The sequence below is a fragment of the Corvus kubaryi genome, unplaced genomic scaffold (genome assembly GCF_017639235.1).
Source record: "Corvus kubaryi isolate FWS band 111438036 unplaced genomic scaffold, C.kubaryi_AGA036_p1.0 split1-131, whole genome shotgun sequence".
Classification (NCBI taxonomy): domain Eukaryota; kingdom Metazoa; phylum Chordata; class Aves; order Passeriformes; family Corvidae; genus Corvus; species Corvus kubaryi.
The window spans coordinates 24,355,540-24,372,814 of NW_024582073.1; the positions used below are offsets into that span (position 1 = coordinate 24,355,540).

At 44.9% G+C, this 17,275-nt stretch overlaps 1 protein-coding gene across 6 annotated transcripts in view; it reads right to left on the bottom strand.

Moving 5' to 3' along the window:
• The window catches only part of FGFR3 (fibroblast growth factor receptor 3), a 55,199-nt gene that overhangs the window by 11,553 nt on the left and 26,371 nt on the right, over nucleotides 1–17,275 (bottom strand). For 3 of the 6 annotated variants that reach the window (XM_042052996.1, XM_042052995.1, XM_042052997.1), the window contains exons 4-7: nucleotides 11,760–11,929; nucleotides 7,160–7,283; nucleotides 6,537–6,727; nucleotides 1,895–2,039 (exon numbers count right to left, since the gene is read on the bottom strand). In XM_042052996.1, the coding sequence (XP_041908930.1) occupies nucleotides 1,895–2,039; nucleotides 6,537–6,727; nucleotides 7,160–7,283; nucleotides 11,760–11,929 (630 nt within the window). Of the gene's footprint in view, nucleotides 1–1,894; nucleotides 2,040–3,129; nucleotides 3,281–6,536; nucleotides 6,728–7,159; nucleotides 7,284–11,759; nucleotides 11,930–17,275 lie in introns of all 6 variants that reach the window. The other 3 variants (XM_042052994.1, XM_042052993.1, XM_042052992.1) reach the window with 1 other exon arrangement.

A 17,275-nucleotide genomic window follows, 5' to 3' on the forward strand; every position in this document is an offset into this window, starting at 1 on the left:
ATGATGGGACTGATTTTCTGTCCCCCAAAGGTGTGCTGGCACAAGAGGAACAGTCAGCAGTGGGAAGCTTTATAATGAAGTTATGCTGGTGTGGTCAGCTCACTAATGGATCATGTCCATCACTGAGCAGTCCCTTCAGCAAGCAGCAGGAGCCTTTCCCTGGCAGCAGCAGGCTCTGTGTCAGGTCTTTGGTGGCTGTGCGCAGAAGGACATGGAGAATGGGCTGTCAGTGGCATCGGGGGCTGCTCCAGCCTTGTGCCAGCTGTGGAAGGCCTGATCCTACCAAACGGCCATCTCCTCCCATGAGACAGGGGTACCAGATCTCCTGGGATCAGGCACTGTGGTCGGTGCTGCAGCTCTGCTGCCTTGCCCTCTGCTCCCCGTCTCTCCCCCCATAGCGTGGACGAGGTTCAAGCTGAGGTTCCCCAAGTGTCCTGTATCCTGCACCCTCTCTGTGGAGGCCTGCTGCTGCACAGATGGCTGTCCTTCACTGCATCTGACTTCAAAATAAAGTCCTACTTTCTGATTTTTGGTTGGTTTTCTCCTGCTTATTTTTTGCTTTAGGAAGACATGTGAATTCATAAATTATAAAAAGCAGAGTATGAGTCAGACGAGACAATACCGTGATATTCTGAAAATAACAGAGACATTAGTCTTCTAACCAAAGGAAATGTTTTCTCATCTAGTGAATGTCAGAAGCAGAAACAGGATCAGATCAGCTATTACAGAGCTGGCAAATAAACAGGAAAGATCAGCAGATCCCACTGGCAGCAGGGTTGGGCATGGAGGAGACCTTCTTAAGCCCCAATAAGTCATTACATCCAAATCACCTGCACAGATGAAGTCGAGATTAGAAATGCCAAAGTTTCCGGTTCCTAAACACATCCTGAGATGGATGTGTTGTGAGATGGACCCAAATGTGGTCTATGACTGGGTGAATCAAAGTGGGCTCTTTAGGATTTTGGGTGCCTTTTCAGTAAGGGTGTACTGAATATACTCAAGGTTTGCTTCTGCACTGTCTGCAAGGCACAGCACAGACGAGATTCAATATGAATATTGCTGGTACTTCCCTGGACCATGGTCAAGCCTGCCCTGGAGCCAGAGGCTGATTCAGCAGGTGAAGGTGCAGCACAGCCTCATTCCCCCTTTTTGCAGAGCAGATCTCTCTGTTGCACATTCTGTGCTGGCTTCATTGTCAAAAAGAGCTTTGCACATGAAAGGACCACAAAATTGAGGTCACTCTGGCCTCGGGTTTCAAGCCCACTGCAGCTTTCATCGATCCCAGCTGGAGCAGGCAGCATGCAATGCCCCTGGGAGCCAGGACTCCTGTGCTCTGGCTACAGACGACTCTCCTTGACCTTCTGTTTGAGATCGCTATCTTGGCCTGCTCATCCGTGAAGTGGAAATAATGCTACAGGCAGGGAAGGGTGTACTCACACCAGACACTTATGCATCTAATTTTAGGTTAAGATATGAGGCCAGAGAGAAAGGATCCTTCATAAGATGATCTACAGTTCATGTCCAATTTAGGTGCCCTGGACCATCTGATGGGGTGGTTTTCTTCTTCCACTGCCAGTGTAAGAAGACAAAGCTCCTTATTTTGGTGCTTAACAGTCCTAACAAAGAGGCTGTGAGTACCTCTCTGTTATTAGATTTTTTAAAAGATTCTGTGTATTTTACATCATTACTGCAATCATTTAAATTTTGAGACGCAATGCAAAAAGAGTCAGCTGCAAGTATGCAACAGGGGTCTGCAGCAAATCCCAGAGAAGAAGCCTGCCTGGAAAACACCCCTGCTCCAAGCAAGGGGTGGTGTGCGGGAACTTGGCATTTCTAAAGCAAAACATCGAGGCATCCTGGAGAGGGAAGGAGAGGCCAGCACAGAAGGAAATACCTGGTAGCACCGTCAGCCAAGCAGAGTGATGTGAGAACCCAATAGAATTCCCTGCGAGACAAGTATATTCCCCAGCATCCTCAAAAGTAACATTTCGCAAGTACAGAATCTCTAGCTCCTTATCCGTTGTGTTAACACCTGCCGTCTACGGGGAAAAAAAACACACACATATAGAAAGAGGGAAAACAGAGAATAAGCCACATTCCCAGCAAGTGTGAGGACACCACAGGCAAATTTCAAAAGCAGATTATGGTGGTTCTTTTTTTTATTTTCCAATGGCCCATCTTCCACATTTATTTATTCATTCCCCTCTGCGACCTGTAGTCAAAAGCAAAAAAAAAGTTCCCTTCACCAGGTTCTTACTCTGTCCCACTAAAGAAGCATGCAAGCAAAAGCATCCAAATGAAAAATTGCCCCCACAATATGACTGACTTTGGGTTAGTGAGGTGAGTACAGGGGTGGGGAAAGACAGGTGGGAAATGAGGAAAGACAGAAAGAAAGGGGAAAGGAGGGGAGATGTAGTGGGGAAGGACTCAAGTGCTGATCAGAGGAATATACAAACATTATGGTTCATGAGTTCATTGAAAAACACAGAACTCTAGAATTTTTTAGAATTTCTTCAGTGGATATCTCAAAGCCATATATTGATTACACAGACCTTGACACTGCAGTAGAAATCTGGCTGATAACCAGTGCCTGTAAGGAACTTTCCTGAAGTGGCACTGAACAACACAGCAGTCAAACGCTGTAGGCTGGAGTCAAACCCCAGAGCCCAGGAGCTTCTCCTCTCCAGTTAACATGTTTGCTTGGATGAGCCAATGTTGATACTTATTTCGCCATTACTTCTCCAAGGGACAGAACTGATTAGATCAGTTTTATAGGTGAAAAACTCGAAACAGTTTGGTTTTCCAGTGCTTTGAACGTCACAGGTCATTAACACACAATTCTGTTATCAGCACTCAATTGTAAGGAAGGGAAAGGAATAAAAGTATGAAAAGTTGATAGCAAAATTTGACAGTCATTTTATTGTGGGAATTTTTCCATGGCAATTGCTGTATAGGCATTACAGTCTTGTTAAAAAAAAAAAAATTAGCAAGAAAATAAGATAAAGCCATTCAGCATCAGTTGACAGGGTATAATACAAAATGAATAGTAATTTTAATCACTAGATTCTTAAAAATGTTATAGCTCATTCTTGCAGTTGCCAGGGCCTTGGGACAGAGTCTGTGGTTTACCTGGTTTTGGTTTGCGAATGTGGAGCCAAAATGGCTTTTCGGCTATGCCTACGAAATTGTTGGCTCTACACAGATATTCTCCTTCATCTTGTTCTGTCACATTGAACAGATTTAGGTTAGCATCGGCTTCAGCGTTTTTACTGATCCAAGACTGCAGGAATAGACAGAAACCTGAACTTCAGTAAACCAAACAATAGCTCCATCGCACCTACATCAGCTAGGATTGACTGTGCATGGCTGTGGTGACATCCCCAGCTCACCCTGTGGTGAGACACCTAACCCAGGGCCTGAGGGCTGAAGAGAAGTTGCCTTTGGCCCCCAAACCATGTGCAGGTGAGCTCCCTTCCCTTCACACATGCGATTTCTTTTTTAAAACAGACCAGTTTGCCCCTTCTCCATCTGACAGCAGTCAAAGGCTCTATAGTTTCTCAGTAACTCTGCAGACAGGAGCACCAGAGAAAGGGCTTAAGCAGAGATTTGTGTTTGCAACCCGGCTCAGCAAATACTGTTTCAATTATCAGATTCCAAAATAGAATTTGGAAACAAAATATAAGCAGCGGCGGTCTGAAACTCGTTGCTGACTTTGCCTTTCAAAATTAGCTGTAATTTTTTCCACTGCTTATAGGAGCCTCTTCTTTACTAAATAAAGTGGTGTATATAAATCAAACAAACTTCAGACTTTTAAGCACGGCGTTTATTTCTCTTCTTCTGTGCTGCCACAACAGCACATCGGTTTTTTCCCTAAACACTAAACAGTTGCTTTTATTTTGGCTGAAAATGCATAATTGTTTTAAGTGGCCTCAGAAGAAGCTTCAGTTCTGGAAATGAAAATAAAGCAATTCTCTTTTCTGTTTCAGCCTTACACTCTCCAGCCCAGTCTTGATGCCTTCCATTTCCAAGCCTGATCCTGCCAATGTGACTTGAAGCTCATTAAAATCCTCGCGGCAGCCAGCTCTGATAGTTTATTAGGAACTGAACCCAGAGCAGGCACCAGAGAGGAGCCCCAGTGCCCATGTCTGATGACAAACACCACCAGTTTTGACCTGATCTCATCCCTAAGGCTTACGTGCAAGTCTGTCTGCTCTGACTAGTGGGGAAACGTGCCTGCCTGCTGTTGCTGCCTTGTTTATAATTAAACTGGGCATGTTTCAATGCAGAATGTACAATTTAGCCTTTGACAAAGCTTGGGCACAGTGTTGCCAGCCCCCCTCTGTAACTGGAATGCATTTAGCGCTCTTCTGCAAAGAAAAAGGGGTTTTCTTTGATCACAAATTAGCCCAGGCTTTCAGGAACTGATGCAGGTGATGGCTTGGTTTCGTCAGGCTGTTTAAAAAATGGTTTGAAAGTACAGCATTCAACTTATCCATCTGGACTTAGGTGGGGTTTGACACCTCCTTCGCCCCTTTAGATGTAGGGGGGGAGAATTTCATGTGCTGGGCACCTCTCTGTCTCCCTTGCTGCGATGGAGACTGGGATATCTCCCATACTTAAACTGCCCCATAGCAGCTCCTACACGCCACAAAAACTCCTGAAAGCAGGAGGGAAGGGCAGGCTGATAAAAAAAAGCCTTATCTCCCTGCAGGCAGCACAGCATGCGGCAGGAGAGAGCCTGTTCCAAAGGGAGGGCTGTTAACAGCACCCTGCTCCCGCCAGGATGCTGGGGCAAGGCAGCAGCACTGCATGGCTTGAGGGAAACAAGTCCATAAAGCCAATGGACTGGTGCTGAGATGACAGCAAGATCATTTTATCAGATCTTTATTTATAAAAAACAAGCACATCACATTAAAAAAAAAAAAAAAAAATCCCTGTAAAGCTGGGCCTGACACAGCTCTGTGGAGGCCCAGTACTGGCGCACAAAAGATGCATCCCAAAATGGAAATGCTCCGTGCCCCAGCGCTGATGCCGGCATTAATACAATTCAAAGCATTCCTGATTAACCAGAAGTAGTAAATAGACGTGTGCTGGTCCTATTCAGCAAAAAACATAAAACCAAACAAAACTCGTGCTTTCAAATGCCTGCCTGTGCTCCCCTTCGAGGAATGCGGAGCCTTTGCCGTCCACAGAAGAGAAGGTATTTGGCAATTCTAATTACCTACCCACCCCGGTGCCGCTCCAACTTAATTTTAAATCACTATTTATATGTTCTTTGCCGTGGCAAAATGGGGACTTGTGCTTGTGACACAAGGCACTGTTCGCAGCGGCTCTGCAAACTTCCAAGAGGTAGCACTTTATCCCACGGGGACCACACATGGAGCTCGGAGACTATACGAGATGGCATGTGACACAACCAGCTATTCAGAGCTTGGTACTGGGCTGTGAAACTAGGGGGAAATTCAAATATGCATAATTCAAACACATTTGGAGAGGTGGCGAGAAATAAAGTTCTCAACTTCCAAGAAGCACATGTTGCCAGTCCTGAAGAACTGTCTCCAACCATTTCTTCCAACCAATCTGTTATTTCAATCTGTGTAATTATTTTCAGGGTCTCTGGCTTTTATTATAATGTATCTGACTGCGTTACAGTTTTGTAACTGTACTGTCTGATAAGTGGTTGGTTTTTTTTTTAAACTTCATACAAGGAGAAGAAGGGTGTGTACAGCAGGATGTGCACAGGGAATGTCCACACACAGGACAGCCTCAGCTTGAAGCTGCAGATACAAATTCTGCTTTCAGCACTAACTGCAGAGCCAGAAAAACTCCATTTGGCCCTATATATTTTAATAAACATCATCACATGATGTCTTTAACTTTTTTTTTTTTCTTTAAGGATTTTAGAAATCCAATGTGCTCTTCACTCCCTATTCCCTACTCTTATATTTATACTGGTTGAGGGGAACCAAACCCTTTAGCTTTGTTCTGGCTGTAATCCAGAAGTTCCCTTTCAAGAAAGCATTTTAGTGAAGTTAAATCTTACTATGTACCTTTTGCTCAATTAAAAAAAAGTCTTTCCTGAGCATTGATAATAGCAATGTTCACAAATTTAGTGTCTGGAACAAGATTATGTTGGCTCTCAGGTGCTGGTAGTTGAGCATTATTTGGTACGTGCATGCTACACTGCGCTTACTTGGAAAAGGAAGAATGTGTTTTAGTTGGGAGACTTTTATTTTAATAAACCCTGAAAATACCTCTATTGAAGCTGTAAAAAAAAAAAGGGCATTTTTACAATTTTAGGTCAAATGCAATCTGACAGCTCTTTCATTATGCTGCATTTCTCAAAATTGCCCCAGCTCTTACAACTTCGCTTATCTGTGCCACCACAGTAGTAGTGTTATCTCTGGCAAACAGAAGAGTTTGGAACATCAGTTTCAGGACATTTTTGCCATATCCCCTCCAAAAAGCAGAGTATTCCACTGGGCAGGCTTACAGAAGGACTGCCCTGAGGGTGAGAAGGAGGAGCATGTACCAACCTTCAGCACTGTGACATATGGGGTCCCATCGGGTCCATATTTGCTGCCATTGACTTCCACGTGTTTCAGCCACTGGATGTGAGGCTGGGCATCGCTGTAGACCTTGCAGTGAAACTCCACATTGCTCCCTACCACCACGGTCTGGTTGGCAGGGAGCCCTGCTTGCAGGATTGGCCGGTGGGGTGACCTTTCTGAAAAACAGAAAAGAGGAAAAATCCTAGTTTACTTGCCTTTTTTTTTCCCCAGGACATATTCTCCTCTGAAACCTTCATACTCTGGCTTTTTAGGGCAAAATGTACAAAGCAGGTTTGTCCCCCACGGGTCTCCTGATCACTGCTCTACACAGTGCTTCTCAAGCCAGACAGGGAAGAACCACCTGGGAAGGGAGGAGGCATATCAGCCCTGCCATTCCTTCTCTGGCCCCTCTGCAGACCCACTAAGTAATTTACTGATCACAGATGTGAGCCTGAATCGTTGGCCAAAAAGAAGCTTGTTGTTGGTTTTAGAAGACACATGATCCAACACTTTGGGAAAGAAACCAAGCTCCTGCTTCCCATATCCTATCATGCAGCTATTCAACATCGCCACAGACCAGCTGTTGAGGGAAAACAGTGAAATCTCACCTAATACATCAAGCTGGTACGTGTGCCTAATGTTGCCATATTTGTTCTCCACGACACAGGTGTAATTCCCTCGATCTGATGGCACAACACTCTCCATCACCAGGCTCCACTGCTGGTGTCGCAACTAGAAGAAGAAATCAAACCTGTGGTCAAGAAATCAAGCTCGTGGTCGAGCACCATCATCACCAGACCCTTCAAACCAAATGAACAATCAGTGAGCTTCCACACACTTGGACCCCAGAGCAGGCCTGAACATCACAAGGAACTGTTACAAGGGTCATCAAAGTCTTAATGAGAAAAGGCATTAAGACCAATGCAAAAATGATGCAACACAATGTAACACACTGAGATTTTAGCAGGGACTTCTCGATGTTTCCACAATAATCACAATAACGAAGACAGCTGACAACTGAATGTGGCACCTCTCACTAGAGTAACGACTTCAAAAGGCATCACACAAGATAATTCTGATCTGTATTTTAAAATGTGTGCGCCATGGGGGCAGCAGGTTATGGCATCTGTCTGAACAGAAACAGCTTTCTCCAGCTGAGTTAGTCCCCTAAATTCCCTCTAAAAAACACGTCCAGCCTCAAATGTGGTCCCTAGGATACTTGGTCAGCCCTTCTATTTTGGCACCAAGTTTTATACTAGTTGGTTTTCTGGATGTGGCTGATGTCCAGAGCTGATGGTGGTTCAGTAGCAGAAGGGGAAGCACAGCCCATGTCTCCACCCTGACCTGTTGCCCTGTGATCTCAGCTAGAACGTTTGTTTCTAGTGATCATAAAGGAAATAACGGATATGGAAAGCAAATCTTGAATTAATACAGAAAGCAACCAACAGTAACAAAGATGACTTCAGGGTGCATAGCATATAAAAGCTCTCCAAATCTCTGGATATTAATTTGATGCCTTCTGCTGCCCAAAGCAGAACATTGAACTTTATTAAACATTTTGAAGGTGACCCCAAGGACACAGAAGCAGGAGATTAACAACAATGCTGCACTATACAATGTCAAGGCCTGATAGAAAAAACAAGGGTGTAATTGCTCCTGGAGATTTCTTGCTGCAGCAGGTGAACTCAAATATGAAGTCATTTAACCTCTTTTGCTACACATAAATTGCATCCACATGCTTTCCGTAAAGGGCCAAGTTGCAATCAAAGCCAGAACTTTGCAAAAAGAAGGTTTAAAACCATAGGACTAGACAGCTTAGTTGCAAGATAAGCAAGCAAAAGTAATTTTAACAATTTGTAGACCTCTGCAGCCCTGAAAACAGCAGTGCTGAGCACCCCATTTTTCAGAGACAGTTGAATATGGCATTTCCTTTCATTTTAGAGTGTGGGTAACAGGAGGCTGTGACCAAACATTTTGTACAGACATCTTGGCTGTGGCGGATGTCTGGTCAGCTCTGACTGCACCTCTGCCCACACCTCTGTCCACCAAGGACAGCACAAATGGAGGAGCTCAATGAAGGAGCAGAATCAACATTTCACCTTTTGTAAAGCAACATCCCCCTTGCTGCATCTCTGTAACTGTGTGGCAATTACAGAGAGCCTGGACCCCGGGCCCAGAGCTGAACGTACCAGACTGTCATGGAAGTTTCAATGCAAATTTGTGGCTGCTCAGTGGCTCATTTCCATACTGGCTTGTCTCATAGTTGTGTCTAAAGGCTTCTTCAAATCCACTTTTCAGCATTGCAAAACGTTTGCATCTGGAACCCCTAGGAGCTCCTCCAAGGAAATAGGGCTCCAGACACATGGATGACTCCCTAGTCTGACGTACATTCTAAAATCAGGTCCAAAATAGGTGTTTTACTAAGGATGCACTTTCAAAGACACTTTTATGACACTTTCAAAGAACTTCTCTTCATCAGGTTTGTGATGGGAACTTTGAACAGGGAAGAACCTGGGGGCACAGACTCATGGGGCAGAACTCGTTTGGAAACTTTAGAAGAAGTTTTTAGTTTTGAAAACCTTTGGAAAAAAATAATAAAAAAGGATGCTCCCAAGTTACGATAGTCACTGCACTCGATGAAACACTAGAAACATGAAGTGGCTTAGTGCAGGCATAAATCAAGTGGGTGAGATACTGGAAATCCCTCTGGTTTATTTGGTGTTGTCATTCTTGGCTCTTTGTGAAACAAACATTTGCAGACACACTTGGAACCTCGTGTTTGCCAGACTGGTACGCAAGTCGGTGCAATGGTCTTGGGAAGGGATAATCCTCCATCTCCCCTCCCCCTCAATCCTTCCTTCTAGGGTCATTTAACACACACAGGCTTACGATATTAGAGATTCCAACACGGATTTAACCATTAATGCTCTTTGGGAAATTTCATATGATAAGTCATATGAATTTCTTTTCTTTACCAGTTAAGGATGAACTGTAACAAAACCAGGTTAGCCTGCCCATCATGTTTTCAACACTCACCCTTCTCTCCTGCAGGCTTTACACCGTGCAGTCACATGGGTCTAAATGCCATGCGCAAGGGGCAGATGTGGAAGAGTGGTCAGCTTTCATTTGCTGACAACAGACTTCTCACAATCAACATTTAAACTCTTTCACACACTGAAAACAAATGAGAACATTTCCAGCTCAAGGATTTCTGGGTTAAGACCAGATCTCAAGATGAAATAAGCCAACCAAACTCTGCCAGATCTGGATCTTGCCCATTCTTTTCAAGCTGCCTAATCCTGTTATGAAGTTAAGTTGTAACAGGGAATTTAAATCTTAAATACATGAGATATCGAGCAGGTTTTCAATCTCCTTTTCTGGTTCAAATCTCAGCTGATATCTATCAGTATATTTATACTGGATGAAATTTACACTAGATTACTTACATCTAACTGTGGCTCATGACCAAAACCAAGCAAATAAAGGAAGCAAAATTACAGAGAAAGATGTCTTTATATCAAGAAGGGGACAAAGAACTATATCTAGACAGATAGAGAGCTGAAACCAATATTCCTGTAATTGTCCTGACATTGCCTTCAATAGCTCTTTTAAGCATTGACTTGTTGCTGGAAGGTGCCCCTAGAGAAACAAAGCACAGCAATGCCAAAGACTCACTACCATGTTTCAGAGGATGAAACGTGTCAATTTAAACTCAAAGATAGATTAAAACTACTGGAAAGTGGGTAGGGGAATTGCTTTCAGCTTCAGATTTTTTTTCTGCAGGCATAATTTACTGCAGCTGATGTGACACAGTTTAGTAAAAAGCTGTTGGAATGGCGCACGCAAGCCTGAAAAACACTTCATGATGATCCTTACAGCCTGCAATTAGTAAAAGATGCTTGTGCTTTGTGAATGTCATCTGCTGAAGAGCAGTTTACCCACAGGAGCTGCCTCCCCACTTCTTTTCCCTCCACAGCTTTACAGAAGATCCAAACCTGAGCGTGTTCTTAGCCTCATCCAGGCAGGAGCAGGGTCAGGACTGAGGAAGGAGCTTTAAAGGCTTCACTGAAGCAATCACAAAAGGCTCTTTCAGGAACAGGTCTGAGCTAACAGGAAAGAAACAGCCCAGAACTGTGGGGAGGGAGGGAGGACTTTATTTGAATCCTTCTCTGGTTTCTGGAGCATGGCATGCTTTGCATGCCCAGTCCCCTTTCAAAACACTACGGATGTGGCAGGCATCAGCACACAGCTATTCTGAGTACTGATGAAGGTGCCTTCCTACAAGTCACCTTCTCTCCTTAGCAGCAGAGTCCAGGGATATGTCAGGGCTGGCAGAGTGCAGGCAAAAGTTGCTGCTCAGGAGTCCTTCCTGCTATAATGATTTTGTTATGATCAGCTGCACCAGTTTAACTGTCCCCAAATAAAAGCAGAAAAAAGAGTCTGACTGTGACCTCAAGGGGACAAAGTAAAAACAACAGCAGCAAAATCTGAGAAAAGCTGATTTTCCTTTTAAAATCCTGCCATAATTCATCAGATAAAGTAGCACAGAGACTTCTGGCTAATTAAATAATTTGACTGCAGTGGAGTTTTGTGTCCCTGAGCTCTATCTGTAAACACGAGCCAGAGCATTTTCCAGAACACCTCATGGTAGAAAGGAAGCAGGGAAGAGAAAGCAGCCAAGGAGCAGATGCTATTACTCTGGCTACAAGGGAATCCAACACTTGACCAAAGGTCAGTGATTTATACCACAAGAATGTTAATGACTACCAGCATGATGATCCAGCTCTTTGGTGAGTTCCTTCCTATACCTTCAAAGGACACTGAATAGGTTTTCTTTGACAGCTGGGAGTAGCTATGGCTTGGTCCAACACATCTCAATGCACTGGGCTCATCTCCAGAAATTAGGACAGAAGTTTCTGCTCCTGCTTTTTCATCCCTGCTCACAATACAACCATAAACCCAGCCCTGTTTTTACCTACTCCCTGAAAGACCACGATAGACAAACTCAGAGGGAATTAGCCTTTGATCCCAAAGGACAGCAGTCCTTTTTAACACTTTGGTGCCAAGCCATTCCTCAGAGTGCAAGAACCATCTTCATTTCTACACAGTCAGGACAGGCCTCTTAGAACTACTGATGTTAACCACTGTGCAATACAATTTTCTAGTTGATAGAAATAACAAAAACTGAGATCCAAACCAAGACCTTACCTTAATGCCCCCAATCCTGTGCTCCCCTTTGAACTCCTTGCCGTTTTTCAGCCAGTAGATGGAAGGAGTTGGGTTTCCACCCGCCGGACATCGGAAGCGAACGGTGTTGGCGGCAGGAACTGCCAGCAGCTTCTTCTCCATCTTATCTGGCCGGGTCCAGAAGGGGACACCTGAGAAAGGAAAATCCAAGCTGAACAGGCCACTTTCTGCCACAGAGGATATCAGCTGGTGAGCAGATGCATTTGAGGAGTCTTTGGCATGTGTAGATTGACAGTTAAATTGCTACCTGCTGCAGTTAAGATAAATGACACAGAAATGCTTTCCAGCTAAATGACTCTCATAGACATAGACAGGGTGTTTGCCTTTCAGTTTTGCGATGAAAGGTTCATGACCAGGTTCTTGTCTTGGTAATGCCAGTATAAATCTAAAGTGGCTGCTTTTAAATCAACAAGTAGAGTTATCCCAGATCAGGATGAGAATCTGGCCTCAGTGTGTAAAAAGATACAGACGCACCTTTGGGACATTAGTAGCCAAGAAGCATAAACAGCAGAAAGATGTTAGGACTGTAAAAGAATGTTGATGGGCCAGCAAGGGAGCAGAGAAAAAGTATGAGCTGAGTGCACTGGAAAATGTTCCTCCTCAGTGAGTATAAATGTAGTGTAGCCTTCTTAAGGGAAGGAAAGAAAAAAAACACGCCAGTGCCAAACTGGTTTATCATGTTTATGTTCTTTAAGTACGAGTGATTTTAGTTTTAAAGATTCATGTTACCTTTGAACAGGGATAAGTTTTAAAACACCAGTGTTAGCAAGAGATACTTTTTATAATCTGCCTCGAGTACAGCTACGTTCCTTGGCTGGGTTACAAACATTACATATTAACTCCAAATTAAGGCAGCAGCAGTGGCAAACTCATTATACTGGGAAGAAAGAAAAAGTTTTTAAAAAAAGCCTCCCTAGCTTTCATTTCTGCTTAAGGAAACACTGCAGAACTGCACATGCTGTGTTTCCCTTGCCACACCAGGGCCACATCCAGCCCCCCAGATCTGTGCTCCACAACAAGGACAAAGGGAGATGGGGGCAGTGTTTGGGCTGCAAAATAGCAAGAACGGAAAGGAGTCTAAATGGCATCTTCTCCAGCTGGGTAGGAAAAACTCACAGACATGGAGCACCAGTTGCAGAGATGTGTGCTTCTGGCCAAGACAAACTGAAGGCACTGGTCCTCCAATAACTGCCTTGGAGAACACGATGGCCACCGAAGCTGTCGGGAAAGCATTGCTGCTGGCCTCTCCTGCAGTGGCAACAATGCTCAGAAACACCATCCAGCATTACAGCCCCATCTCAGGGCTACTCTGAAGCCCCTGTAATGCCCTTCCCCTTAATGACAAGGGTGTACAAAGTTTTCCCTCTTGCTGTGTCCCTGTGAGATGCATGGGAGCTGCTCCATTTCTCCTGCACTCCTCGGTGTACTTAGCCCTGATGCATTTGGCTCCACGATACCCATCCCACTGCAATTCCAGCTAAATCAGTGATTGCCCCCATCTTAGTGTAAGTCCCCAGTGTCCCCCATGCAGGGTCCCTGCTGCATTCCAGCTCCAAGGATATTGCAGGAAAGGTCATACAGCTCAGCCAAGGCAATTCATGTACCCACTGGTTTTTAGCATCTGCCAACACTCTCCTCATGGTCCCCTCTCCTTGCAAAGTCCATGAAGAACTGGATGTCAGGAGGTCCATCTAGGAGGCCCCTCCATGTGCTCGAGATGGCTCTGCTGGGCACATCGCTCTCATGTCTCATCTGCTTTCCCACCTCTGCAGTGGGATGGCTGGATGTAGGGTGCCTCAGTAACGCCATCCCAGCGAGGGAAATCCAGTACTGAGGGTTTGCATCTGCCCTCAGCCTGCCTTGCACAACAAGCTGTGATGCTTATCAGAGTCAGCCCCATGCATCAGAGGGATCTGTGCTCACCCATCCCGCGTACGCCTCATTTTTCAAACAACGAAACTGCTTAAGGCCCTTTTTTTGCCAGGATGGCACCAGATCCAGCAGGAGGTACAGCTGGCACAAACAACAGCAAAAAGAGGAATCCCCGCAATTCCCATGGTCCTGGAAAATCCCGGCTACAAACTTTGCTGTGAACACATAGGACACCCAGGAGGCCTGAAATATTACACGATAAAGTGAGCTAAAATGGGACATCATGCAGCCATCTACATCTACAGACATCATTCTAAATGGCAGAACTGCACAGAAGTGGGGAATATTAACGTGTTAATATTGGGAAAAAAAGTGGGGAATAATTAAAGTGTTAAAAAAAGAGTGGGTGCAACTGCTAAAGGAAGAACAAATCTTGATGGTAAAAGGATGTTATAGCATGAAGGAAGGGCAGAAACCAAGCCAAGGCTGGGCAAATCCCCAGGCAGCAGGGGGAGTGAATGCAGAGGACACTTGGGGTGGTGTTGAGAAGGCTGAAGATGAGAGAGCTCCAAAAACCATGCTGGGAGATGTCTGGTCCTTGGTTTCTGAAGCTTGGGCCATTTTCTGGCCAAATGCTTCCTTTTGGCAATGCACCCTGTTTTCTGGGACTTTACATGAGGTCAACAGGGCTACAGGGGAGAGGTATGAGAAAGGCCAGGCATGGATGGAAAAGTCCCCTTTTGCCACCACCACAGAGGGCGGCCAAATAACCTGCTGTTCGCTGTTTGATTAACATATCTGCCCACAATAAATACTATTTTATGGTGCTGATGACACTCATCTAGGCACTGAAGTGTAATTACATCACACGATCACCCAGTCAGGACCAGGTTCCTCCTTTTGCTTTTTGGGGCTCTTCCCTTTTCCACAACATCTGCATGTGCTGCAGGGTGACGTTCCATCACATTTTTTCACTCAAAAGATGAGTTTGAATCTCACAGGAGATCCATCAAGCCACTGGCTGCAAATGTTGTTACTGAAGCCAAGGGGGATTTTGCTATCGGACATCAGAGCAAGCAAGATGGAGCCCAGGAAAGTTTCCAGCTGGGGATATTCTCCATATGGAGCAAAGGCAGGATTCACTCCTGCCTCCTGTAATTAGACATGGCTTCTTCCCTGAGTGCTTTCCCTCATTTGGGTGCTCTTCTGTGAGATTCAGGGCTTGCCAGGGCTGGGCACCCCTGGATTACTGTGCCAAGACTCAAACAGGGTATTGCTCTCAAGTCAAACTGGAACTGGAAGAAAGCATCTACACATTGAAAACAGTGCCTTTGTTCTCACTTGCAGGAGCAGTGAACAAAACATCCCTGCTTTTGCTTTGCTCTGCCCTCCAAGTCCTTTCATTACCACTTTTTAAGGGGCCTAAAATGTTGCTAACTCTTCTTTTCAAGCAAAGCTTGCAAAGCTCCAGAGAGTTTTGGGAGCGGGAAAAGAGGAAGCATGAAAGAGAAGAAAAATTTCTAGACTCGCTCTCTCTAAATTAATTACCAGCCACGATTCTGCATGTGCAGGTGTGAAGAAAAAAAAGGGACCCGCAAACATTATCACTGGCCCTTTCCCATCATCAAACACTAAGCCTGACGGTCCGCTTCATTCGTCAAAGACACCGGCCACCCATCCAACTGGAATGACCAATTAAAAAAAATCTGAGAGCAATACTTGGAATAATTAATACAGCCAAGCGCTCATTTAGCAATTAGGAGCTGCCACTAAATTCTGTGGCAGGCAGAATCAACCCTAATTGTGTAATTTCCCCAGCTGACGCCTCCGAGGACACAGCCAGATTTAATTGGAGATTATGGGGGCTCTTTGAAGGTGCTGGGGCTGCGCAGCGGGGGCTCCAAACAAACAGATACAAGAGGGGTAGGGAGCACTGGGGCAGAAGCGCAGTGTGTGAAAAGGGAGTTTTGTTTTTGTTTCAGGGCCAGGAAAAACAGCTGTAGAGAACAGAGGTATTAGAAAGCCTCTTTCTGCAAAGGCGGATCACAGTTTGTGACAAGGCTGCAACAAACGGGCTGATTTGAAGCTGCTGAAGTTCCTCCTTATTCTTTTCTGCTGCCCATCCCTAAGGGATGCCCCATTTCTGTACTGCCCTTCAGGGGGGAAGCTTAAGGAAGAGTGAGCAGAGCCGGGCACTCCACATGGTATTTCCAACCCTTAAAATTAACAAGATTGGCTTCAAACTCATGATGCTATTGGAATCAGCTTTCCAAACTCTCCACTATATGGAGGATGAGAAACTCTGTTGAGTAACACAATTAAGCCGGAAAAGTAACTTATCATCACAAGGGGCCAGGACACAAGGATCTTGTTCAGTGATGTGAAGTATGGCAACACTCAGTGAGCCAGACCAGGATGGATTGCCTCCCCCTAAATATGAAGCATTATCAGTTATACTGACTAGATACCTTTAAGGTCCCTTCCAATGGTCCCTAACCATCCTATGATTCCATGGTATTTTTCTTTTGCATGAAAGTGTTTATTGCCGTTCCTCCTCTAAGTACTGACCACAGCAATGTCTGATGCCCAAGCAGGAGCTCACACCCCCCATTAGTAGGGCACATTTTTGACACAGGAGATAGAGGACCTGGGTCTTTGGGCTGTCCACAGAACATAGCACTGTGTCTGCCTGCCTGGGATGGTCCTTCAGCCCCTGTTCCCAGTGGGATGTCCTGACAGTGGTGCTACCAGGGTTAACAACACAGCTCCCCAGGCTCAGAAGACCTCTGAGGGTTAAGTGGAGGACCTGACATCAAAGAAAGCAACATAATGCAGACCCATGTCACGAAATGCCATGAGGTTTCACTGCACTGACACATTAAGCTAATCAACCATTTTTAAAGCAGAAGAGAATCCAACTTTTTGTAACGAGACCTTTAAGCAAAGCCAGCCATTACCTTCAGGTCTAAAAACAGAGACAGCCTCAAAGACAAGAAGACCCAGAAAACAGGCTATAAATACATGTGGCGAAACATGTGTTTTCCTTTTCAGTGAAGAAAAACGTCTTTCTGTACCATAAGCCAGCTGATGTTTTGTGATACCTGTTGCTAAGAGATTGAGTTGTCTATAAACCACATAAAAAAATGTACAGAATGATTAGTTGTGCTCATCAGAAGCTGCTCTGCAGCAGGAAAAAATCCTGACCAAAGCAGACCTTTCTTCAGACTATTCTTCAGCAGGCACCAGGAGCCCTGAGCACCTCTGCAAAGGTGCCTGTCACCTGACAGAATTTGGCCCCTAATTAGAAGCTATCAGAAAACCACTAATTGCTGCTGATGGGTCTCCTGGCACCGTAATTCACCATTACTGTCCACACACTGCACACACAGTGGTATGAACTTAATGCAGCAGGAGACCTGTTTGAAAGAGTCCTGCATGTTCAATGCTATGGCCAGGAGAGATTTTCCAGTCCTGCTGAACTCCTGCCAAAGTACATAGCTGATTAAGAGTTCAAATGCAAGACATTTATTTATTAAAAACACATATACACAGGCACCTCACTTTGCAGAAGTATAAAGAGCAGAATAAAACACAACACTTACACC